This window comes from Solea solea, chromosome 11, assembly GCF_958295425.1.
Source record: "Solea solea chromosome 11, fSolSol10.1, whole genome shotgun sequence".
Classification (NCBI taxonomy): Eukaryota; Metazoa; Chordata; class Actinopteri; order Pleuronectiformes; family Soleidae; genus Solea; species Solea solea.
The window spans coordinates 813,547-840,202 of NC_081144.1; the positions used below are offsets into that span (position 1 = coordinate 813,547).

A 26,656-nucleotide genomic window follows, 5' to 3' on the forward strand; every position below is an offset into this window, starting at 1 on the left:
AACATGAACTACAACAGATTACTGACGTTATAAATCAAATGACAAATAGGAATTCATTTTTCCATAGACTTCTATGCAATTAAAGTTATTTTTGTCGCCCCCTGGTGGCTAATTGCTATTTCTGTCCTACGTCTTGGGCCAGTTGCAAAATAAACTCCCAATATGAAGCCTTGAGATTTGAAGGTTTTTAAACCCAAAGTTCACAGACGTCAGTGGCAACCAGGCTCCTATTGGTAGTCAACTGTGTTCCTATTTAGTTTTTCTTTATATGGGAACATCATTTACAAAATCTACACTATTATAGTTTGAAGAAGAGAAGAAACTAGTGACTGAGACCATTAACTTCTCAGGAAAATGTTATAAACTGATAATGAAGCTCATTTTCCCATAGACCTCTTTGGAAACAAAGTTATTTTTGCAACCAGTGAAGTCGCCCCCTGGTGACTAAATACTACTTCTGTCCTATTTCTTGGGTTTCACTTCTTAAACGTGTGTCAGACTTTAGATAAAAAGATGACGGACTTTTCCGGTTGGAAAACAAACTAAAGATTTGTAATTTGACTGACGCCATGAGAGGTTTTTAAAGCCGAAGTTCACAGACGTCACTGGCAACCAGCTGTCAATCATATGTGTTGCATTTTAAGATCAAATTTCCCTCGAAAAAGTTTACTGACTCGATAAATGAAACAATAATTAGAAGCTCATCATCACTTCTTTGCAAACAAAGGGCTTTTTGCAACCAGCGGCGTCGCCCCCTGGTGGCTAATTGCTACTTTTGTCCTACTTCTTGGGCTTAAATTTTTAAACCAGAGGACAATGTCAATTTTTTTACATTACAGACGTCACCAGGATCCAAGCTCCTATTGGACACTACTAGCTGTCAATCACACTCATATTTGCCATAAATAGAAACATAATATACACAATTGACATCATATTCTATTGAAAATGATCTGAAACTGACGATTAAGGCCATTAACTCCTCAGGAAAATGTTTCCTGACGTTGCAAATCAAGTGGCTTGAGTCTTTTTTGCAACCCGCAGTGTCGCCCCCTTATGGATATTCAATAAACTGTTTCTTCCTGGTTGGACTCAGCCTGCAAACCTGACTGCGTCCACTTTTTATACCCGGTCTATTGTCGAGCCACAGACAGAACATTGGATCATTTATTTCACTTGAAGGCTTCGGTTAACTTTGGGCTCAGGTTTTTAGAGGCTGGTGGTGAATTATTATTATCATTATTATTATTATTATTATTATTATTATTATTTTTATGACAAAGGCTCTAAACTGTGATCAAAAATCAGCTGGGATTATCATCACAGCACACACGGGTTTACATATTCAACTGGATAAAGACCAACAGTCATAAATCCATATGACGCTCGTCTGTGTCAGCATCCCCTACAACAAAATCCAACAAAAAAAGGTTCCTAGTTCAAATCCTACTGGATTATTAAGCCACTAACAGCCGTCTATAGATATTTCCCGTCCACAGTTCTGATCCCACTATACTAACTCAAGTACATGTAAAGGTAAAAGGGTTGGATATGACAGAGAAAGCTTAAGGGAAAAAGCTAATACTTCATCCATTTGATCAAAAGAAACAAAACAAAAAATTGCAAGATACACACAAATGTAAACCTGCCAGACATCATGAAAAAAAACACATCATCACTTAGTTTTAATACGTCTACCTAAAATACACCTTACTGAGATAAAAGCAATTATAATATTCATTTTTGAGATATTTTCGTACACTGCAATAACATTCTGTAACACATTTAGTCTTTTTTTTCCTCATTTCCGTCACTGTAATTCTCGCTCTTGCCTCATTCACATATGTCAGGGTTCACCATTACCGTGATCTTTTTTTTCTTTTCTTTTTTTTCATAATGAATGTGTTTATTTTCAAAAATAAAGCCTGTTTTTAGACGAGCGGCCGCTGAGTGACGGCTGCACTGCGGAAGTAAGTGAAGATTAAGTGTTAAAGGGAAGACGGGTGATAGACGGGTGATAGACGGGTGGTAGACGGGTGGTAGACGGGTGATAGACGGGTGGTAGACGGGTGGTAGACGGGTGGTAGACGGGTGGTAGGCGGGCAGATTGTGGGTGATGTTAGAAACTTTTCACGATGAGATTCCTAAAGGTGAAGTGCCTTCTGCTAGAAGAAAAAAGTGCTTCTTTTGAGGAAAACAAGTATTTAAAGTCTTTCTAAAGATACATCGTCGTCAACCAACTCACACACTTTCACATTTCTTTCTTTTTCTTTTAAAAATGTGTGCGACTGGTTTTTACGTTTGGCAAAATGTTAGTTTATTCTATTTCCACTGAGACTGAGCCGACTCTAGGAGCATAGCAGCAACAGCTAAAGGAAAATAATTGGGATTTCCACTGAACTGAGTTGTGGTTCTTGTGTGACGAGCACTTCTTTAGAGGCACAGCTCACTTGTGTTGCTCTCGCGCCTGGAGGATTATTTTTAGAGCTACGCTTCTCAATTCTTGACTTAATCTCTAATCTCTCGTCTTTCCTTCTTTTCTGTATGACAGTTGTTGGGGTTATTAGATTAGAGTGGCTGGTTCCAAACTCAAGATGAGACACATTCTACCATGTTCTTAAATTTGGGGGAAAAAAAAGAGGAAATAATAGTATAGTAAAACAAAAATATCCACTTCAAACTATATTTTTTTCTGGGTCACAACAAGACAGACAATCTTTACTTAAAAAAAAAAATTGTCTTTGACTTTTTTTTTCTTATATTATAAAGTATGCAGTACCACGCCTTTTGGCCTACTGATGCTGCCCTCTATAGAACTAAATACGGGGTTAAAGAGGGATAGATGGGGAAGTAAATGGATTTTTTTTTAAAGAAGGGTTAATATATCGTTATAACTATGGGATGTGGGGGGGGGGGGGGTGGAGCCCAAATAAAAGCTGCATCATCTTCGTTTCTTACATTTTCCTTTTTTTGCTTTAAGGGGTTTAACTTCCTCAATCAAAAGCTTTTGTGGACTTTCATTAAAGGCTTCTGTGCTCGCGTGTATGTGTGTGTTTGTGTGTGTGTGTGTGTGTGTTTTTATTTTTATTTGAATTCTCCTACTTTTTAATGAGGCTCTGTGAAGAGCCAACGCCTGAAAAAGCCAGTCTGAGCGGAGCTGAGGCTGTCGTGGCAGACCGTCCTGGCCTGGGCAGCGCCGCGCTCTCTTTCACTGGAAGGCCTGGTGGAAGCGAGGCAGTGTGGTGGTACTAAGGCTGGAGCTGAACACTGGGGCAAGTGGGTGCAAGGATCCGAGGCCCAGACCCCCGCCGGAGCTCTGCTGCTCCTGAGGTTGCGGTTGCAAAGAGGTAAGAGGTACAGCAGCTGCTGCGGCGTGGGGCTCGACAGCATGCAGAGATGAGGAGGAGGAAGAGGACGAGGAGGAGGAGGTCGCAGATGAGGTGTAGCCCATCACCAGCCCTCCTGTGCTCATGGGGGCACTGTAGGGGGGCAGGTTGAGGGGCAGGAACCCCAGCAAGTGGGAGAAGTCCATGTTAGCAGCACACAGAGACTCTGCGATCACCACGGGACTCTTGGACAGGAGGGGATCCCCGCAAAGCTCGTCTGTCAGGCCCGAGGTGGGCTCCAGTCCATCCTTGGGGGGCGAGGCAGCAGCGTGGGGCTCTATAGAGGGAACTGGACCTGGCAAGCCACTCTGCAGATCCATGAGGAAGCTCTCCATCTCCATTTTCAAGGGCTTGTCCAGCAGGTATGAGGTAGATCCCAGCTGGTATTTGTGGGCTGGCTGGGGCTGGTGCTGCTGCTGGGGACCCGGAGACTGGTGGTGGGGGGGCAGTGGAGGGGAATGGTGATGATGATGATGGTGGTGATGGTGGTGGTGGTGGTGGGAGTGTGGATGAAGAGATCCAGGGGATTCCATGTGACAGCCCATGCCCATAGCTGCAGACAAGGGGCTGGGCATCAGGGACGGGTGTGGGTGACCCACCCCAGTGTTGGACATCGCCTGGAGATGGTGGGGGTTGTACATGCCCATTGGAAAGGGAGCTCCACTTGGGAACGGTTTGCCAATCATGGGATCTTTGTTGGGACCCATGCCACACATCATGGGACTGTGCTCCTCCTTCACAGAGCAGGGTGGTGACCCAGAAGCTAAAAGACCTAACATGTCTGGTGGCTCCGTCTTGATCTTCAGCAGCTCCTGCGAGTGGCTCTTCTTCACGTGGCGCGTCAGGTGGTCCTTCCGGCCAAAGCGCTGAGCACAGTACTGGCACAGGAAGTCCTTCCGGCCCGTGTGGACCACCATGTGCCGTCTCACATCCTTCCTGGTGTAGAAACGACGGTCACAGTGGTCACACGGGTGTTTCTTCTCCTTGGTGCCTCCTGAAGATTTCCCAGAGTGGCTCTTGAGGTGCTCCAGGAGAACCGGCGTACTCTCGTAGCTCTGCATGCAGACTTTACAGGTGAGATCCCCCGCCGTAGCGGAGTGCATGGCCATGTGGCGCTTGTAACCCAGCTTGGTGTTGTAGTGTTTCCCACACTCCTCACACTTGAAGGCCTCCTTGTTAGGGTCATGGGTCTGCAGGTGGTTTTTCAGGTGGTCTTTGCGGTGGAACATTTTCTCACAGAATGAGCACTGATGGGTCTTCTGTGGAGAATGCGTGGCCATATGCCTGCAAAGAATCACAGGAAAGAGAAAGTGAAATATTGGATTGTTTGAGGTGACATCCCTTTGTCTCTTTGTGGTTTTGTTGAGAAGACAACACGGTGTGAGGTGTGACTTCCTCTCAGTGTAGAAAAATGGAAATGTTCTCTTCTGGTAAACAAACTCCCATGAGATTTTGTGATTTGAACATTTATTTCAATTATTTGAAACTGGAAGTTCAAAGACCTCACCCCCTGGTGGCTAACTGCTATTTCCTAGGCTTAAGTCTGAATAAAAATGTGGGATTGCTTCCTCTACTGGATTCTAAACAAATGTATTTGTTGATGGGTTTAAGATAAAGTCCCAAATCTGACCTGGTATTAACACCTCAGTCCTCAGTGACATCACATGTGGACACGAGTAAAGTACGACTGACTAACACCATCTTGTAGGTAATTGTATCTACACACCGAATCAGGAAAGAACGTCCTCGAAGCATCAAGTCTGAGGAAGAAAAAATATTTAAAATGTTGCATCTTCTACTTTGTTCTTTCGTAAAAGTTGTTCAGTTGTACAAAGACAGTACGACTCGTCAATCTGAGTAACTTTTACTCTCACATTAGCACCTGCGCAGGGACTTTCTTGCAAGACTCAGTTTGAGAACAACATTCTACTGGCTTTGCTAACGGCTGGAAGACTAATGCATCTCAGATGAATAAGACATGAACGTGTTCACCTGGGAAGTGAATGTTGATTAAACACATTCCCACTAACGAGAAATCCATTTAAACCTGGGATTGAACGGGTTTTTGACCAGAAAGAACGAGGTACTACGGCGGATTCTAAGGATGTGATGAGATGAAGACGTTCTACCTGAACAGTTTGTATTTGGAGCTGAAGGCCTTGAGACAGTGTGGATGTGAGCAGTGGAAGGGTTTCTCTCCGGTGTGACTCAGGGCGTGGACCTGCAGCTTCTCCTGCGAGGCGAACAGAGCCCCGCACACCAAACACTCGCTGCCGACCTCGTCCCCCTGCCCGTCCCTGTCTCTCTCTTTCGCCCTGTCTCGCTCTCTCTCCGTCCGTGGCAGCTGGACAGCGCTCCCAAACAGCTTGGCGGCAGTCCGTCGTCCCTCTTCCTCCGGCGTCAGTGCGGTAAAACGGTGTGAGGCATCAGCGGCAGCAGCTGCCATGGCAGCCCTAGAGTGCCGCTGCCATTAAATCTTACTTGTTGCCCCCCCCCCTCACTTGCCTCGCCTGCTCAACGTGGACAGTTTCAGGGTGTTTGACAACAGGGGACTTTCACAGGCCGATCCAATGGTTCAGCAGGAAATCTGGAATGACATAGAGCACATGTGCTTTAACTCTGTTTTCAAACGTGTTGCAACAAGAAAAAGGATGAAAAGGCTTCTTTTTTTTACCTTTTAAAACTCTTCCCTTCGTCCTTCTTTTGTCTCTGCACTTTCTGTCTCTCTCTCTTCAGCCTCTCCTTTCCTTCTCTCTCTCTTCAGCCTCTCCTTTCCTTCTCTCTCTCCGGTTCTCTCCTCCTCACCCAGTCCCAACAGCTATGGTTGGCGGTGAGTGGGAAATACTGCTCTGCATCTTTACTGTTCTGTGAGGAAAACAGCACAAGGGTTAAAAGTCAATCATCAATCCACTGTGGTTTTTGTAACTCATTCTCACACGAGAAAAAGGAAAATAATGTGTTTTGATTGTTAAACGTGTTAAAACACAATAAACCCTGACCCACCCTGTGTGACACCTTAAGGACTTGTATATTTTACTGTATGTAACATGTTTCTGTGTACATACTGTATATATGCAGCAACGGTCAAATAAACATAACTGGAGGTTAATGTGGTGTTTTTAAATGTTTTGATTCTTTAATCTTATCAGATAAATATCAACATTAAATTTAACATCAGGAAGGTGAGTGACTCCTGAACTCTGTGCCATAGTTTTAAGTAGCAAAATAGAACTTCCTCAAGATTTTCAATGGCTCCATCTGATGTTCTCATTATCAGATTTGATAATGTGAAGATTCCCGTGCTTCAGATCTTTTTTTTTTTTAACAGTTACATATAAATACACGTGACCTGGGCCCACTTTCTGTCCCACTGACCTTCAATAATACATAATACACATATTTTGAACGTTTTACTGGCAGAAATCAAATCTAATAACCTATAAGAATGTTTAAATAGTTGTATATTCACTTTGAAATGAAAACTGTTTCTGTTTCCGTAGCCTTAGAATAAGCCTTGTGTGTGTGTGTGTGTGTAAGGTGAAGGCCTTGATCTTTGGAGGTTGCTGCCTTGAGTTGACGTGAGATGTTTCTACAGCGACTGAAATGGACACGCTTTTCAGTTGTTGAGGCAAAGGCTGACTGTCATGGTGAATGGTTCATCATCGTCAGTCAGTAGTTTGTTTGTTTACAACAGAAAGAGGATTTAAGGCAGTTTTGATGAATCATAATCAGCCCACAATCAGGACTATAAACCGAGAGGGTTCTCCTTCAAGTACAAGTCAATAAACAGGCCGGACCTGAATCATAAATATGTCATTTTCAAAATCCAAACCTCAAACACACATTTCCCTGTGAGCTCACTAGGGGGAGCCGGACGACAAGTCTGACGGACGTGACGGCAACAGAACAAGAGTTTTCCCTGTGAGTGAGTGAGTGAGTGAGTGAGTGAGTGAGTGATGATTCTCACAGCACAGTTCCTTTGTCGGTACAAACACATGTGAAGGTGAGTGTAATTACACAGCCTCATCCATCATCATGTGTGTGTGTGTGTGTGTGTGTGTGTGTGTGTGTGTCTTCACATGACAGTGCCGTGCACAGATGCAGCTTTATGTGTGTGTGTGTGTGTGTGTGTACATGTATGTACTTGTTATGAAACTGGATGAAGCTGCTGCAATCCTTAGGAAAACACACACACACACACACACAACCCCAGTGATGGGGGTTGGACACACAGCCCTACCTGTCACCCAGAATTCCTGACAACAACAACAACACGACACCAAACCATGTGGTGTAACTGAAAACTGCACCGGACCACATACTGTGACCTGCAGTTGTTTGACAAAATCAACCACAGCCTGTGCTCTTACCTTGTGTTTCTGACAGAGAGACCAGGCTGAACTCCACCCCCCACCCCCACCCCCACCCCCGCCGCCTTCATCTCTGCTTTCACTTATTTACCCGCGCTGACCCCTGTGACCCCTGCTCGCTAACACACCGGCAAAGTCCAAGGTTGAATGGACACGACGCCGGACGGCGATGTCAGCCGCGCTTCCAAGCGTCGAGTCACGTGACATGAACGCCATAAACACATGTGGGCGTGTGTGTGTGTGTGTGTGTGTGTGACAGAATGCACACACACACACACAGTGGTCCACATCCTCTGTGTGTGTGTGTGTGTGTGTCAGTGAGTTAAGACACGCTAAGTAAACACGCTGGAATCTGCTTTGCTCACTTTTATTAGATGCGTCTCATTTTTGCTTATGTTTACACAGAGATACTGTGTTTACTGAAGGTGTGAACACATGAGTGTGTGTGTGTGTGTGTGTGTGTGTGTGTTAACCCCGACCCTGTGTTTATAAAGTGCTTCAGCTTTTCTAGTCTTGATGATCAACTCGAGCTGCTTCACCACCACACTACAGTTTTGCCATTCACCCATTCACACCCACACATTCACCCATTCACACAGCACCACATTTCTTTCACACGCCAGGAGAAAGATGAGGGTGAAGCGTCCTGCCCAAGGACACATCAGTATGTAGCTCGGGAATCAAACCCACAACCTTCCAGTTGAAAGACGACTCTCTCTACCACTGAGCCACAAAGTAGGCAATCCTTCATCAATGATTATTGTTACACCGATGATAACCATTGATCGTTTACTAATCGATCACATAATGAGCGAGTAATCGATTACTAGATAACTGTCAACTACTCGATCATCCATTCATCAGTTGGAGGTTTTTTTTCATTATTAAAACAGGTTTTCAGATTTGAAAACGTGTTTATTTTCTCTTTCACAAATAAATCATTAAAACAAAACAAGACATTTAAGAGCATCGTAAATTCACCATTTTTGGACCAAACTGCTGCTCGATTAACAACTGACAGCTGAATCAATTATGAAAACAATCATTAGTTGCAGCTCTATGACTAAGTATTAGTTAACAGCTGGTTATCGAGTACACACTAACCAGATGACATGAATCATAGATCATCGTTAGTGAATGATTACTCATCACTTCCAAGAACTGGGTATTAACTATGATTAGTTAACAATGAACTGATCTAAATATGTGGTTGTAAAGTGTTATTGTACATGTGTGTTCTCATCGTGTGTGTGTGTGTGTGTGGGGGGGGGGGGAGGGGGGAGGGGGGGCTATGGGGGGGTTGCAGGGGCGGGACGACACCCGTCCCATTGACCACTGTCAGGGAGTCCGGCTCTATTGTACAGCCTAACCACATCACACATTCCTGGACTGAACCATGCGGCGTTCGCCCTCTGCCTCTGTCTGCTGCACACAACACATACACATACACAACAACACACACACACACACACACACACACACACAGCACTGTCAGGTTACAGAGCCCGACCACAAAGCAGGCACCATGACTGACCACGTGCAGAGGTAACTTAACGCATGGATGCCCTCAGGCCAGAACAGCACCTAATGACACTCACTGACTTATGGAGCTGCAAATGTGGACGTGTGATACAAACATGTGTCTGTAACCTTCACACCTCACACTATCTTATAATATTAAAATAACATTAACCACTTTTTTTTAATATAAAAACAGTTTTAAACATCTTTGAAAGTGATGTCATTAGATACAATGTTAAATATATTGCTTGTAAAATAAAGAAGAATTTGCTTAAAATGTTTTGAATAAAGTGATTTTCCTACTTTGACAACATGAAAACTGCTCATCCTTAAATGTTTGCTCCTTTACTGCCAAACACAACTCTGATACTTTTAAACCTTTTATTTGCTGCACTGTTCAACAGTTTCTGACTGTTTTCTTGAGAAAATCCCGATAGTGCCAGCTGTCCACCACACTCGTACTTTATCACCTATTTTCCTCTAAATGCAAAACAAAATGTATCCAATTTACATCAAGTGCAACTAAAGAAAACCTCAAACTAGTAACTGACATCATGATCACTGATGTTATGAATCAAGTGAGGAGTAGAAGCTTGTTTTCCCATAGACTTCAATTCAAAGTTCAGAGTTCTTTCTGCAATCAGTGGATTGGCCCCCTTGTGGCTCTCCAGTATATTCTAATTCCCTGTTTGGCTTCAGGAGAAACCAGGAAGAAAGTTTGATGCTGGTCTCACAGCAGCAGTAACAACAACACTCCATCAGAAATAACAGCTAATTTACATGATACAGTGTTTTACACTGTTGTGTATTTTCTCAAAAATAAAAAATCGTGGGGGGAAAAGTGTGTTTACCTGTTATAACGACTCATAACTGACATGCTGGAGCTTCAGAGCTTCAACATGAATGAAATGAGGACTTTAACTTTCACTCAGATACAATAGGTTTGTTATTTTCCTTTATGGTGAAAGATTATTTGTCTTTCTCTGCTTTAAAGGTCATTTGTTATCTGACTCATTTTATTTTGTCTTATGCAAAGTAAAACAAACAAACAAACAAACAAACAAACAGCCATTTAGACCATAGAATTTCATGCTTACTCCTGCTCAAAAACAATTAAGTATGATACATATGTGTGTTTAGAATAAATCTGAAATTTAAGTGCGGGAGAAGAAACCTGAGTTTAAAAAAGTGAAGTGAAAAGTAAAGTCACCTTGAAAATAAAAAAAACTTCCTCATTTGCATTTTTAAAAAGGACAAGTTGTTCTCATATAGTAAATGGTCTGTATGTGTGTGTGTGTACATACATATATATGTATATATAAAAACGTTTTCTATATATGGTCTATAAGTGTTTTATGCTACATGCAACCCGGGTGAAAAACCAGGTTAACTAACATGTCCATTGATGAAGATAGTTAATAATTATTAATAATTATTTCATGACTTTCTTTTTTTTTTTTTATTCGTCAAATACTGAAAATTCCCAGGTGCACTTGAAGGCAGCAGCTAACCAAACAGGTAAAAAAACCGTCATTCCACAGCCAATTAGATGCCGAGTCGCGGGAATTCTTACTTCCTCTTTTGTCTCGTACGCGAGGAGTGAAACATGGTTTTCTTCAGAAAACATGGAAACAACTTAATGTAGTTAAACCAGGTGTGTTCATAGTGTTATTGTGTGTTTAGTAAGAGTTCTGCTCTTAACGGCAAACGTCATTACGACGACGAAGCTTCTCCACTTTGTTGCGAGTGCGGCTCGAGACCCGGGCCCTGACGTCAATGACTCGCGCCCTGACGTCAATGACTCGCGCCCTGACGTCAATGACTCGCGCCCTGACGTCAATGACTCGCGCCCTGACGTCGCTCGGTGAGATATTTTTGGTTATGAATGAGTGACGCAGTTTGTCTTTGATGTTGATTTCTTTGTAACGTGTTGAGTGTTTATTGAAATGTTTGAAGCCCCGTGTCCTGCACGTGCATTAGCACATTAAACAGCGCATTAAACAGCACATTAAACAGCACATTTATTAGCTGAATGGTATTTGATTTAAAGTGAAGGCCTGTGTCTGCCGGCAGCCATTTTAGACTAACCCGAAGCACAAGGCTTGTTTTTGGCATATTTTTGACATGTTTTATGTGTTTAGAGAGCAAACCTCACACTAACATGCTGTATTTTACTTTGAAAAATGTCAATTTATTGATGTGTGGAATTATTAGGGGTTTACACCATTAATTATTTCAATACACAATAATTTGTTAAGCAGTATTTTGATAAGTTTACTGTTGCTGCTAAATGTATTTGTTCATGGTCATGTTGCTTCCACACAGATTCCACTCACTGTTGTTTTCACTAAATGTGAGGTTTATTGGTTTAGTGGGTAATATGTGAAATTACAAAATGATTTTTTTGGTTTCTTTGTATTGCATTAGAATGTGCGAGGAATATATTCTGTTAGAATCAAATAATTCTACAGTTCTGAAGTTGAACTACTAGAGAGTCATTTTCATAGTAACTGCATTTAGCAGTACTTTCATTGATGTTATAATCTGGTAAAATGTTGTATAAGAAAAGAGAAACTTGAGATGAATACAGAAGAGAGATAGTCCTATGATAAATAAGAACAAAGACTAAATGAAAGACTCTGTTTTTAAATACAGGTCAGGTTTTTGAGTTGGAGTGAAAAGATTCCTGTGGACGATTCCAACGACTTCCGGCAGATTCCAGCAGATGGCGAGCTACTCGGTTTGACTACAGGAAACAGGATCTACACTTTCTCGGAAATAGCAGACAAACAGTCTGCTTGTGGTAGGATTGTGTCAGTCACCTGTGGCGGCACCAACTCCAACACACGTTACAAACAGTGCACTAGGTGATAGGTTTTTATCAATATCAATGCCATTGTCAATTCTGCCTATCAATCCAATTCCTTATCAATTCTCTTATCAATTCTCTTATCGATTCCTGAGTAGAAAAAAGGACCTCGTCACAGTCTTCTGCACCAAAAGCAACCATTTTATTTTATACACAAGACTGAACATACTGAACAACACCATGACAAGATTTGGTGTAGAAAGAAAATCTAGTCTAAATACAATAAATAAAAAACAGGAACAGAAATGTAATACTTGCTAAATGCTTACATGCTAAATGACAGCTTAGTGCTGCTTTTGTTAAAAGGGACATTTTAAATGAAGTAACAGTGGACGTACTCTTTAAGTCCTCTTTAGAACAATAGTCACAATAACAGTGTTCATGTAACTTAGTGAAAGCTGAGAAACCAGATTTCACTCAAATGATTTCTTAACACTCCTTTACTAAAAAGAGATAAACAATGTAAATGAAAGAGTGAACATAAACAAGCACATGACATTCTTGGTACGTCATGTCATGCTGGGTTGACAAAGGTTTCAACATGTTAAACGATATTAACCATAGATTTTCTGCCTGTTTGGTGAAACGGAGCCAGACTTTGGATCTCTTTCTCCTCTCCGTGACGCTTCCTCGTGTGGTGTGAAGATCCCACTCGTCACAGAGTGTGATGTCAATGTACCGCCAATTTCAGGGAAACCGGGGAAAAAACGTCGTGCAGTGAAATGAGAGAATCGTGAAGAACAATCGATAACGTTGGAGCTGTACAATTCCGATGCAATCGGTCAGTTGGAACCGGTTCTCGATTCCCATCCCTAACTCCAACGATCCTTTAGACGCGTGGATTCTCGACCTTTGAACTCAGACAGATCAGAACTCCTCTGATTGGAAATAACTTGACTTTGACTGACTTTGGTTGAACTGAGAGACGAGTAAATAAGACATTTAAATGTTTTATTTTCTATGCAAATGTTTACTTCTTTGTATGTTGCATAATGTTCTGTTGCAAACTAAAATGCAGAATGCAGTTAATTGTGGTCATTGCACTCTAATCCTTGCTCCTTATGAACCGAGAGAAGCGTGTACTTTCCAGCAGTGGGTTACATACATTTTTGTCATAATCAGAGTTGAACCACCAACCCTCTGGTTAGAGAAAAACCCGCTCTACCTCCTGATCCACAGCGATCATATGAAAGTCAATGAATTATTGTACGTTTAGTGCGATTTGAAATGTTTTTCTCAGTTTTCACACGGGTGATTTAAACAACTCTCCCTGTACGATCTTTCTCATTCTTCAAAAGGTTTTCTGTAAACAAACGTGTTTTTAAGAAAAACCTCCGTAAACAAACTCCAACCACTGAAGTGTATATGCCAGGCCTGTATGAGGCGCTGTAACGCTGCCACACAAACACACCACAGATGGAGAAGAAAACATGGAGCATGTAAATAAAGCTGTATTCAAATGTAAAAACATTAAAAATGTAAACAGAGACAGAAGGAAGAGACTAAGGAAAGAAACACATCTCCAAACACAAACACAAGACCATGAAGAAGAAGTGCAAGAAGATTTTCAGTCGTATACACGAAAATTCAAGGGTTGCAAATTGAGATTTTCCAACCGTGGGACACATTTTTCCAAAGAATATTGCTTCAGTGTGGATACGATTTAAAAAAACCACGGTCCCTGAGGCCTTTGCACATGGAAACACAACTTCCCGAATGAAGGAAGTTTATTTTATCCCCAAAAAGACTTTAAATGCACAACACTGTCACTGTATCTATGTTTCACTGCTCTATGTTCTACACCAGTTAAAAACGTGATTAAATTAAATCTTGAGTTAGAATTGAGTTTTTAACGGCGAACAGAAAGTAAATGTCACAAATTTAAACTAAAATTCTCTCATACGTTTCAAGTCCTGATGAGAATGAGCTGTATTTCCAGAGCTTTGTGTCAATATTAGGTCATGCATCGCGTGTTATATAACCACAAACACGTTCTCCTGGTCATAGGTTGTAGGTCACAGATCACAGGGCTTTTTTTTTCTTGCAGCCATTTCCCACCACGGAATCACAAAGCAACAAACATGCTGCTGCTGCTGCTGCTGCTGCTGCTGCTGCTGCTGCAGAAGGAGCTTCACTCCAAAATGGCAGATGACGACAAAAACAGTGCGCGCACACACACACACACACACACACGCGGAGCCTCTGCCTGTCGACTTCCCTTAATCAAAAAAAAAAAACCCAGTGAAAGCAGAATGGAACCGCCACTTTCCAACCGCCCGCGTGTCTTTGGTTTCTGTCCTGGATGAAAGAGCTTCCACATTCCTTTCCTGAGGGGTCAGAGGTCAGCCTCTGCACTGCCTGCCTGCCTGCCTGCTCGCTCGCCCACCACGGCTCCCGCATGCTGAGCGAGTGGTATTAACCCCTTCACTGCCCCGACTACAGCCACCGCACAGCAACAACATGTGTGAGAGAGAGTTTAGTGGTGGGGGTTTTATTTTTTCATCAACCAGGACACAGATCTGCTGTCCTCCCACATGTCCACGTCCCACGTGGCTGGACACTTCTTGACTTAACTATAGGAACTAAAACTAAATATAGAAAAGTGAGTTCATCGTCCGGAGCTTAGGTGACAACAGCCGCGCTCACGGGGGGGGGAGAGGGCGAGGGGGGAGGGGGAACTCTGTGACGTGTTTGAGCTGAAACTAAAACAAAAAAACAAAAAAGATGTTTTTGAACAAAAAGATCGAACGAGGAAACGTCACGACTTTCACTCGTTGCATATTTTGAGAAGTGTATGTTTTGTAAATCTTGTTTTTTCAAAGTCGAATGAGCTTTTTTAAGTTCATGAAACTGATTTTCATGCTTATACTTTTCATTACAGTCCAGTGACAATAATGTGGTAATATTTGCTGCAGTAATAGGGGAGTAATATGATGTTAATACTCTTATTTCTGTGGTAATAAACAAGTAAATATTATAGTTTAGTTGAGACATGAGGATGGGAATTGTCCATTTTTATGTTTCATTAGTTTCATTACCTGGTAATTACTTTGGAAATAAGACACTAAACTGTAATATTCTCTCCTTATTACCAATATCAAGTTGGAAACTGTTAACGGTAAATAAAACGTTAAGACCATAATATTACCACCATTTTTACAAACATATTGCCATGTTGTCACTGCACTGTGAAGAATCTTTAAAAACAGAATTAAAAACAACGAGTTGTGGATTCAAAACTGAGTCAGTAAACGGAAGATCGTGCACAAATGAATCTACGTGATCTTAACAGAGGAAACGTCGACCGTACATCCTCCTCAAATCAACGTTGAGTCATCATAATAATAAACAGTTTGTTGTTTTGCATCAACAACTGGAAAATAAACAGAATTCCTCATTAAATCAATCAATAAATGAATGGATGAATAAATAAGGATGTTGAACAAAACCTGAGAGTTTTATTTTGATTTACCTTTTCGACCTTAAGTGTGCGAGACAGTGGAGAAACAACCGAGGGAGGGATGAAGAGGAGAAAAGGGAGGGAAAACAGGAGTCATTTGCAGCAGAGAGAGAGAGAGAGAGAGGGGGGAGGGAGGGAAGGTGGGGGAGGGGGGAAGGTGGAGGCAGGTCATGCTTTACTAAACACATTGACGAAAACTGGAAGCAGGCGAACAAGAAAGGCAGCGAGGCGCCAACGACTCACTGCAGTGAAGCACGAGGAAACAGAAAGTCAAAGCAGTGACGGAGCAGACTGTAAATACAACAACTCATCTGTTATTAACCCATTATTACAACTCTACAACTATGAGTCATGAGTCACGCAACAACACTCCAAACCACAAAGCAGGGAAGACGCACTTTTCACAGATAAACACAACTGTGTGAAAGTTGTTTTGTCATGAACGCGATAAACTAACTCAACTCCTCAACGTGGACGAGGTCGTCACAGACGACACAAACACACAAACACACAAACTAGTGACTTGTAAAGTTGTTGTTTGGGGTGAAACTGAATCATTAGAATCCGTTTATTAAAAGATTAACAGTCAAAGTCACTGAACGGGTTGTGATTGGAACTCCCGATCGTCGGCGTTCAGCAGGAACACAGACCTGACTCCTCTGGTCAATACTGAGAGTTTATCAGGTGGAGATTAAAGTGTGTTTTCAGGGACGTCTCAGTGACCTTCAGTCTGCTGACGTCACATTTTAGCATCGGCGCCGCTGAACCTCGTCAGAGCAGGAAGTAAAAAAACATCAGGTACCAGGTTCTCTCATCACTGATGGAGAAGCTGGAACTCTCATGTAAACGCCCCGTGTGAGTGGTCCTATGATTCATTTACCTCGTATGAATCATACAACTCATACTGTATATAAATAGATCTATAGATTGGATATATCTATATATACATATATATATATATGTGTCTATACATACATGTTTTTTTCCACCATGAATGTGAGTTTTTGCAGTAGGAGGAAAGTGTGGAGCACAGATCAGGTCTAAAGGTCGACCAACATGAGTGTTTCTACAGCAGATCCCAGATCTTGGAAATCAAAGCAGCCAACAGCTGATCATTTATGTCAATTTTTTTGGCCTATAAATTTCTTTTTGTCAGAATCTGATATAAAATAAATGTTAAATGATTAATAATACAAATAACTGACATCATTCATCATGTGTCAAAGGAGAGCTGAAGAACAAAAATGTTCATTTGTTATTATAAATGCTAAAGTTGGTGCTGACGACGTACACCCCGCTGCTCCCTCTCTCCCTCCCTCCTCCCTCCTTCCTCCCTGCTTCCCTCCTCTGCCCCCAGGTTTCAGTTCCTCTTCTGCATGTGTTTTCTGACCCCGGGTGGAGGCAGGAGGTGAAAGGGGGGCGAGAGAGGAGCTGCAGTAGTGCAGTGCAGTGCTGTGCAGTGCTGTGCAGTGCTGTGCCAGGCCAAACCCTCACCCACCCGACAGTTAGTCAGGTCCCAGCCACACTGCGCCGGGATGTGGCCGTAAAACCAAACCCGGCTAAACATAAACCAGGTTGTGTTACTGTGGTCTGGTTCAGGGGGGAGAGGAGGGAGAGGAGGGAGGTGTTGGAGTGAGGGGAGGGTTTCATTTAACTGTCACTTAGGTTTCCACCTTTACTTCTGCCTTCACCCCACTGCTGCTGCTGCTGCTGCTGCTGCTGCTGTTGTTACTGCTGCCGCTGCTGCTGCTGCTGCTGTTACTGCTGCTTCCGCTACTGCTGCTGCTGTTGTTACTGCTGCTGCCGCTGTTGCTGCTGTTACTACTGCTGCTGCTGCTGTAACTGCTGCTGCTACTGCTGTTACTGCTGCTGTTTTCCAAAAACAAGATGATGTGGAGAGATTTTAAAGGTCACACTAACCTTCATCTGCTGCTGTGACACAGACATGGATGACAGTGTGATGGTGACAGGGTGAATCTGAGACACATTAACTAGTACATGTTCGCTGTGTGTGTGTGTTTAAGTGTTCTATGTTGAGCAGACAGACGAGGAGGACGCGGGGGTCAGTCAGTTTGTGGGAGGTGACACTGAGTCCACTCGGCCTATTCCACACCCTCCGCTCTGTCTAATGTGTCTGTTAGTGAGCCTGCAGGCCACACACACACACACACACACATGCATGAACATAAACAGGCTACATAAACATGCTGGTGCTTATACTTTCAGACATAAACACATAAAAGTGCAGCAACATTTTAAAAACATGAATGAAACCCGTGTCACGCTGGGTACAGTTTTTACAACGACTCGGTCGGAGAGAGCAACACTCAGATTCCTCTGCTTTCAAACACATGTTAGTTCTGGTGTTTCTCAACACTTTCACTTATTCACTCATTCACTCATTCACACCGGTCAACAAATCCATGGAAATGTGGGATTTCATTGGTTTTTAAACGGGTGGAGCAAGAGCCAAAGTCTTTTTCAGCAAAACACTACGTCGCACGTTTAACCTTCTAGTCGTTAGCATAGCCATTAGCAACAAATGTTTGCCTGATTTTTACTTACTTTACTGCTTTTAACTTGTCACAGAGCTCCATATATGTATTTAATCAACTCGTTCAATCAAAACATCAATAAAAAGAGAAATAAAAGACGTTGTAACATTAGCACTGAGCTCAGCTGTTGTTTCATGCTGTTTCCATCGTGGTTCTGTTTGGACTGAGGACAGTTTCCTCACGTGGGAGGTGATGTCTGTGCGGAGGCTGCGTCAGTGAGATACCACGCGACATCCAACGCGACACAGCAGACGGTGAAGGACGTTCAGCGGCTCTTTTTCTGTCCTCTTTGTCTCAACAAGACGTCAAACTTTGTATGTGAATAGACGGCGAGCGTTAGAGACACTCACGTCGCAGCAGAGTGATGACGGTCGTACCATTTTACTCTCGTACTCCAAGACAAAGCAACATTTGGGTGGTTGGGGCCGGTTACTGTGGTACAATTCAAAATAGAAACACACAACAAAAATATGTACCAAGCCAAACCAAACCGAACCGTTCCACCCTGTGGAAACACACACAGATATACGCAAATGTTTTGTATGGGCTTTTTTTATTAGCCCTAAAATGTTGCTTTTTTTGCCCCAACCTCCACCAGTTTGTGCATTTTTGGAGCGTTCTGTATGTTTTAAGACATTTCTTGACATAGTGCCGTGTTTACGTAAAACTTTTTAAGAATAATTATTAAATTACAGAGAAAGTTCTTATTCCGTGTTCCACGTCTTCTACATTTTTAATGCCGTGTTGCAGCGCCACATACAGGCCTGACATATTTAATACAGCCTGATAAGTCATTTTTCGGGGGGGTTACGTGTGTTTGAAGACAGTTCCTCTCAAAGTGCCGCGTTAACGTAAAAGAAAGAAAACAAAATAAACTGTATAGAGTATCTTTGCTGTGTAGATACGACCTTGGACTCGTAAATCACACGTGATCAAGTGACACAGGAGTGAAAAAAACTCAGTTCATTCAGGTAAACTATAAAGTCGTCTGTCTGTCTGTCTGTCTGTCTGTCTAAACCTGCTGAGCTCAGTGTGAACGAGGCTACGTGGTGTCAACAGCAGGTAACACTGTGACAAACTGGTGCATCATTTAGCAGGAAAGTCTAAACAAAGATAGCAGGAAACAAAGTACATCCTCTTGGCAGTTTAAAGAAAAAAAAACCCTTCCTCTACATCCTCACATCCTCCTCCTCCTCCTCCTCCTCTTCTTTCTTTCTCCATGCCCTCCAATACCAGTTCTAACAGCCAGAAATCAGCCATGTGCTCCTCATCTTCCCCTCTTTTCTCTCTCTCTCTGTGCGTTTCCCTTCCTTCCTCCCCCGCTGTGGTCACCCACACGGCGCGTGTTAGGGAGGCACCTAACAAAATAAGCAGTGTGTGTGTGTGTGTGTGCGCGTGTGTGTGTGTGTGTGTGTGTGTGTGTGTGCGTGTGCGTGTGTGTGTGCGCTCAAGTTGGCACACATTCATTGAAGTGGAATGTCATTTTGGGTGAAACAGAGAGTAATTTAATTACTATCATCACTATTATCATCACAGCTGCACATGTCTTTGTCATCATCATCATCATCATCATCACCTTCTCTCCCTCTCTTGGCTGCTTCCATCAGATCAGTGAAGACATCTGGGTAACACACACACACACACACACACACACAAACACACCACCACTCTTTCTTCAATGGCTGTTGGGGTTTGTTGGAGACTAATTAGAAAATGAACTGGCTCCACAAACAAAGAACAACAGGGTGTCTCCGTGTCTCTGTTTGTGCTAATTTAACAACAACTACCAATTCATGATTGTTGTTTTCTTTAAAAACTCTCTGTCATCGTCCACACACACACACACACACACACTGTGAATAACGATAGGCAGACGTGTGTTTGAACAGTTATGGAAACAGATAAACACTCAGCAGGAGTTTCTGTCGTAAATGTGGCATCATGCTACGTTCGTCTAGTATGAAAAGTGTTTAGATTTGACTGTTCTTTGGTCTCGGCACGAGACAATGTGTCACTTTCTCGATTAACCCGGCCAAAGTCATTGTAAAATTATAGTTGGATGAATGGAAAAATATGCTTTGAACTTGTTTTAGATTCCTAACCATAATCGGGCATCTAGGTCTGCAACACTTAATAATAATCCAATAAAACCAATATTTCAAATGTTTTGGGCGGCAGAGCTTTAAAAAACATGGACTTACATCCATATTTGTTCTTATTTTCTGAAAGTTTACTAATGATACAAAAAGATGACTCGTGTTAACAAAAACCTGTGACTAATATGATGAAAAAGTAAATTTTATGTACCGTCTTTACGGAAAAAGAATTTGTAAAACAAAAAGCTGACATTATACAGAGAAAACAGATCAACTAATGTTACCAATGTGATTCTTCAACTATAGTCAATCAGTGTGTTATTTTGTGAAAAATAAAAACACACTTTTGTCACAGTTACCTGACACCAATAGGAACATGCACACAATTCATTAGAGGTCACTGATCATTTTTATTATCTAAAACATGGCCTTACAGGGTTTAGGGTTCTTGCTATATTCCTTTTGTCCCTGTGCCAGATTTTGGACATTCACCCATTCGTAATATTGCATTACGATGTGTTTAAATATTATTTTTATATACAAAAGACATACATTCCTACTTGACTGAGATGTTTAATGTGTTGTAAGATATATTAGTATTTAAGTCTTTTTTCATGAGAAGAACACCTGCCCCTTGAGGTCACCGTCATTTCCACCACGCATTGCACAATGTAACTTTTTAGAGGGTTTTTTTTTAGGGTTTGTGTACTGGCAACCACAGCCGTAGTCATGTGACAGGAGAACACATGGCAGCAGAGCAGAGTTAGCTGCATGACAGGGACAGAATGTTTGCTGAATTAAGAATATGTTTATTGGATGTCATTTCCAAACAGCTCATATTTACTTTAAATGTATAAATAATGGATTTATATTGTGTATTTTGTGAATATTTAAAGCTAATGAAAAAACAGAAGTTAGCGTGCTAATATTTCATAAGATTTAGAAAAATAAAAAAAATGTGACGGAATGTTGTGTATTTCCACAACAGTAATTCCCATCAGGTTTCATGGTGATGGAAATAATGTTTTGATGAGCCCATTTGGCTTATATCACTGAAAATACTGTATATTAACTTAAAAAATGATACAAAACACCTGTAACTAATTCATATTGTGTATAAACATAAACAACAAGAATAGAATAGATACTTAAATGTGATACACTCCATATGCAAGTTTGACAGTGTGTGAGATAATTGACTATACATATAAAGATATAACAATATTAAAATGCAGGGCCACAACCAAGTAAATGTCTATTCTGAATGCAAACATACTGTTTGTTAAAGTGTAAAATAGGATTGTTGGATTGAAAGGTTGGGTTTAGTTCAGTAAAATAGTTAGTATTTTTTTAATATTTTCAACATTAATTTAACACACATTTAAAACTTTGTTTGTTTCTCTTTAAATTCAAACATTTAAAATAAAGTTTCAATTTAATTAAATTTTCTTTTTTAATTGCAGAACTATTAAATGAATGTTAGTTTTAAAGTGTTACCTTTTCAACATACATTTTAAGGCCAACTTTTGGAACCTGCCTGTAGAAAAGAGCAGAGAAGAAGCATCTGAGTGAATGTGCATTTATGGGTTAAGTTTAAACAACAAAGGTAGTTTCAAAATTGATGTTAATTTGTGCCGGGATAATAAAAGTATTCATAAAACAGTATTCAGCAATGCTGTTTGTCACATGTCATTTCCAACATGCAGTGTCATCTCCATCACAACACATATTGTTGCATAAATTTGGATCGTGTTAGAAAAGATGGAAAAACTTTGGTTAAACAGTTCAAATGTATTTGCCATCAAATGGAAATGTTTTGTCAAAATATGTGTTTGATTTTTTGAAAGTGTTCCGACCAAAATGAACCGTAGTTGAAGAATGACCCTTTTACAGTAACACAAAAACGTCATTTCCAGTATGTTGATAAAAATAGACTATTATAGAGAAAATAATGTTACTAATGTTCACCATTACTTACATTACGTTAGTTAAATACAAGTTTACGACAAAACTTCTGCTTCAAGTCCAATATTCATGTTGTTTTTTGGTGAAGGACTCAGTGGCTCTTTTCACTCGGCCTGTTGCATCATAACTAACTTATTAAAGGTATGAACACAAAACCGCGTCTGTGTAAAACGTGTCACGCCTCTGATTCCACAACGCCGGCATGTCATGTCCGCAATTCACTCACCGGGGCTTTGGTTCAGTGTAAACAAGCAAAAAGCAGCATAATGACGGCTCTTCTTAACGCTAACATAGCAGCATCTCTGTGTAAGAGAGCCCAGTGTGTGTGTGTGTGTGTGTGTGTGTCTGCAGAGGTGATTCTGGGGAAAGCCCTTCTGGCAGGGAGTCCTGACCGTGACACGGAGCTCCACAGCAGCCCGAGATGTGGGCATGGTGCCAGTGGGCGTCATGCCAGATGCCCTCCCTCTCCCTCCCTCTCCCTCCCTCTCTCTCCCTCTCTCTCCCTCTCTCCCTCTGCCCCCGACCAACTCCCCCTCACTCTGTCATGTTTAAAGAGCAGAGCTTTTAAGGACACTACAAACATGCTCACTGTATGCACCCATTTCAAAGTGAATGAGCCGCTTTACTGTTGGAACCTGCGCTGTGTACGTTTGACTAGAACATCAGAAAACTAGGATCAATGAACAAGTTAACAAGTTCATTAAACCACCTGTCATACAAACGAGAAAACGTCTTATTGTTATTTATTTGGCAAATAACAAACTGGATTCAAAAACATTGTTTTTCTGTTCAGGAATGGAAATCAATAACTCTAATTTGACATCTTAATCAAGAACTAATAATGTGCTTTTTTGTAAAATGAACAACAATAATAATTATATTTTAGCATTAAAAATAACATTTCATTTAAAGAGATTCTACATACTAATGTATTACACAAACCTAAAAATGATTTTGATAATTACTAATGCTATTAATCTAGGCGATCTAATAATATGTTAAATACTGTTTGATCTCTCACAAGTAATTTAATTAAAAAAAGTGATGTTGAGTTCACAGCATTTTAACTGTTGCTTTCACAAATATCTGTCTGTTCAGCTGCTAAAGCTTCAGTATAATCGTCAATTATAGTCTCTGACTATAATAGTTTGGCAACTATCGTGGAAAGTGGATTTATTACATTATTTAAAAAACAAAGACAGAAATAAAACATCGAGCTGAGAGAGGCTAAAGTGTTAAGTGGAGCTTAGAGTCATGGTGAAGTTGGTTGATTTAACCTCAACATATTTCATATAATTCATAGAGTTATTTGACCCATTGTTTATTAGAAAACATTGACAAGAAGTGTCTGAATATTTAGGGAATTACCCAAAGTCACTAGCTTGTTATCCACATGTATGTATGATATAAGATGAGAAAAGGCATATATTATAATATATTATATATATATATATATATATATATATTATAATGTCATAACTCTCTATGATATGATGTTAGAAAGTACAGTGGACACTCAGATATTGAAGAGAAGCAGAAAGCACTGTTAGCATTAGCCTCTCACAGGGAGGTTAGCGAGGCTAAAAACTCCTCAACTTTTCAGACAAATGTCAGAAAATGTCTCCAAAAGCTAGTAAATGAAGATAATAAAGAACAGAAACTATTAACATTTATTATCATGTAAAACTTGGCAATGGTGGTGCGTCCCTACTTTTATTCATTTCCAAAATTAGAACCCTTCATCAAGTTCAAAGTGTGTAATACTTATTGTTGTTCTTGTTTTATGAATAACAATAAGAGTGACAGAGTGAATGGTCTATGTAAATTGTTCTTTGTTCCCTCTTTAAACATCGATCATGATCTCAGTGTGATTTCATCATTATTCATCTTTTTTTGTTGGTGTGTGTCATTTTATGTCGTGTTGACAACTTTACACTGCTGCAAAAGTCAGTCACTGTTTTCATTTGATTTGATTTGATTTTAGCATTTACCTTCATTTTACTAATGGTTTTTACTCCTCAACAAGTAAATACTCACACACACACACACACACAGTTCATCCAGTCACTTTTGTTCACTGGTCAGTTCACTGACTCTCTCTCTCTCTCTCTCTCTGTCTCTCTCTCTGATTCAGATGGAGTCAGCAACAAACAATCTCAACGTCGTTGGCAACGTCAGCTCAGTTTAAAACAACAGACATTGTTCCGCGGCCTTTTGTTTACAAAAATCTACAGGTTTCAACGCATCACCGCGCGGCCTTTTCCGCTTGTTTTCTCCTCTCTTTCCTGCTGCTAATTTTCCTTGTTTTCCTTGTTTGCCGACTGCTCCCCGCACTCACGCTCACTCCGTCTTTATCCAAGTCTCCCTGGGCTTTTCTTTTTTAAAGGATGTTCAGTGGGGAAAAGGAGGGATGGGGGGTTAAAGGCAGCGACTTGTAAAAATAACATTCTTGCATAAACAGGGCCTTGAAAAATGGGCAGTGGGCAGCTTGCATTCCTTGAATTTTTTTGAAACTTGATCACGTTCTGTGAAGCGGAGGCTGCAGGCACCTTCAGACGATGACAGGCGCGCGACAACAGAGCAGCAGCAGCAGCAGCAGCAGCAGCAGCAGCAGCAGCAGCAGGAGGAGGAGGAGGAGGAGGAGGAGGAAGAGGAGGAGGGGAACACGACGGAATAACACCAATGAGATGACGAGGGGAGAGTGACGATCACGCTGGGACGGACATTGAGCACAGATGTTGAAAACAGCAGCCGCCGAACTACACAAGGGGGTATTTCAGTTTACAGCGGCAGATGAAAATCAGCTCCAACACACGTCTGTGTTATTATTATTATTATTCTGGATTCACAGAGACTCAGAGTCACTCCAGAACAAACCCTCTCCCCTCTCGCTCTGCAGTGACAGAGTCTCTCGTCTCTCCGGTGTCAGAGCTCACAGATGAGTCTTTGTGCTGAAACATAACTTTACCAACTGGTAACTGATCAAAAGGAAGCCGCGCCGTCTGGAACACGAGAGGAAGCTACGAGACCATGAGCGACAGTAGCAGTGCAACGCTTTATTAAGCTCAACATCTATCAGTGGTTCGTCTGTGCGTTGTTTTCTGTCAAAGTATAAAACGACTTCTTATGTCCGACAAACACATCCCACACAATCTCCTGCCATGTGACTGTGTGTGTGTGTGTGTGAACGACAAACTCTGCAAAATGTCCACACAAAATGTCCTTTGCTTTGTTCTGGAGATTATGGAAGAACCACAAAACTCCTGCAAGTAAAGTGTCAACAGGAAAACACTGCAGTGTTATTAACGCTAACTACATGGATGCAAAGAGAGAGAGAAAGAGAAAGAAAGAGAGAAAGAATGAAAGAAAGAGAGAAAGAAAGAAAGGACAGAGAGTTTCTGCAGAAACACTGTTGATCTCAGGAGTTATTCACTAACACACTTTAACACAGAACTACTCCTTTTCTTCATTTGAATGAGATGAAGACAGAGGGTGGTCTTTGGTCTTCCACCTCACTACCTCTTCAACACTTCAACAGCAGTGTGTGTGTGTGTGTGTGTGCTTGTATTTGTTATCTTATTAAGACTTTTTCCTGTCGTAAACACTGACCTTGTCGGGACCAGTAGACCAAAACCTGACAGAACCTCCAGCCCAGGTTTAGGGCTGAGATGTGAATTGTGCTTAGGTTAAAGTTAGAGATAACTGTCCAAATGAATTGAAGTCAATGGAGGGTCTTCAGAAGAATAGCTGTGCAAACCCGTATGTGTGTGTTTGTGTAAGGGAATGTAAGGAGGTCTGTGCTGCTCTGGGAAAAGTTTAGGTTTCAGACTGAGAGTAAAATAGTTAACAGATTGGCCGACATCCGCACTCCAGCTCTTCACCTCACGCCCATCAGGATAAAACTCAGCACTTTCCTAACCCTGCAAACCACACACACAACACTTGTTAGTCAGTATAAGAAAGTATCGATGGGGTTTTTAGGAGGTTGACATGGAGATGGACCGCTCGTCTTCACATCAGCAAACACGCAGCAGCTGGACAACGTTTAAATCTTAACGTTAAAGCCTAAACAACTAAAAGATAGATTCAGAAATCCACTTTTATTACCTATTAACAGGCGGTTCAATAATTCCAATAAAGTAATATGAAGTGCCTACATTTCAGTAGCTCTTCCTTATCCAAATGAACAGAACTTTAGAGATACGATCACTTTGTTTTTAGGTCTCAACCAAACTCCCCAAAACGACTCCGTGCATATACAGAGGTGGAGACTTTAAGCATGTGTGTGCTCTGTTCAAACTTCTTTCAAATTAAAGCTTTATTAAAATAATTATAGAAAACAACGTGTATGAGCACAGAAATACAACAACTAAGAAAAGTCAAGTAAAGTTATCATAAAGCAAATGAACCAAACAATCTCCAAACACAAGAGGA

At 41.3% G+C, this 26,656-nt stretch overlaps 1 protein-coding gene and 1 long non-coding RNA gene across 2 annotated transcripts in view; one reads left to right on the plus strand and one right to left on the minus strand.

The window, feature by feature from the left end:
* Positions 1-249: 249 nt before the first annotated feature.
* Positions 250-26,656, minus strand: part of plagl2 (pleiomorphic adenoma gene-like 2) — a 42,978-nt gene continuing 16,571 nt past the window's right edge. The window contains exons 2-4 of the mRNA XM_058642410.1: positions 6,061-6,251; positions 5,516-5,973; positions 250-4,670 (exon numbers count right to left, since the gene is read on the minus strand). Coding sequence (XP_058498393.1) covers positions 3,209-4,670; positions 5,516-5,832 — 1,779 coding nt within the window. The 5' untranslated portion in view covers positions 5,833-5,973; positions 6,061-6,251 and the 3' untranslated portion in view covers positions 250-3,208. The remainder of the gene's footprint in view (positions 4,671-5,515; positions 5,974-6,060; positions 6,252-26,656) is intronic.
* LOC131468319 (uncharacterized) lies at positions 11,078-13,175 on the plus strand. Its single transcript, XR_009241694.1, has 2 exons — positions 11,078-11,141; positions 11,933-13,175. It is a non-coding gene; the product is annotated as an uncharacterized LOC131468319 (long non-coding RNA).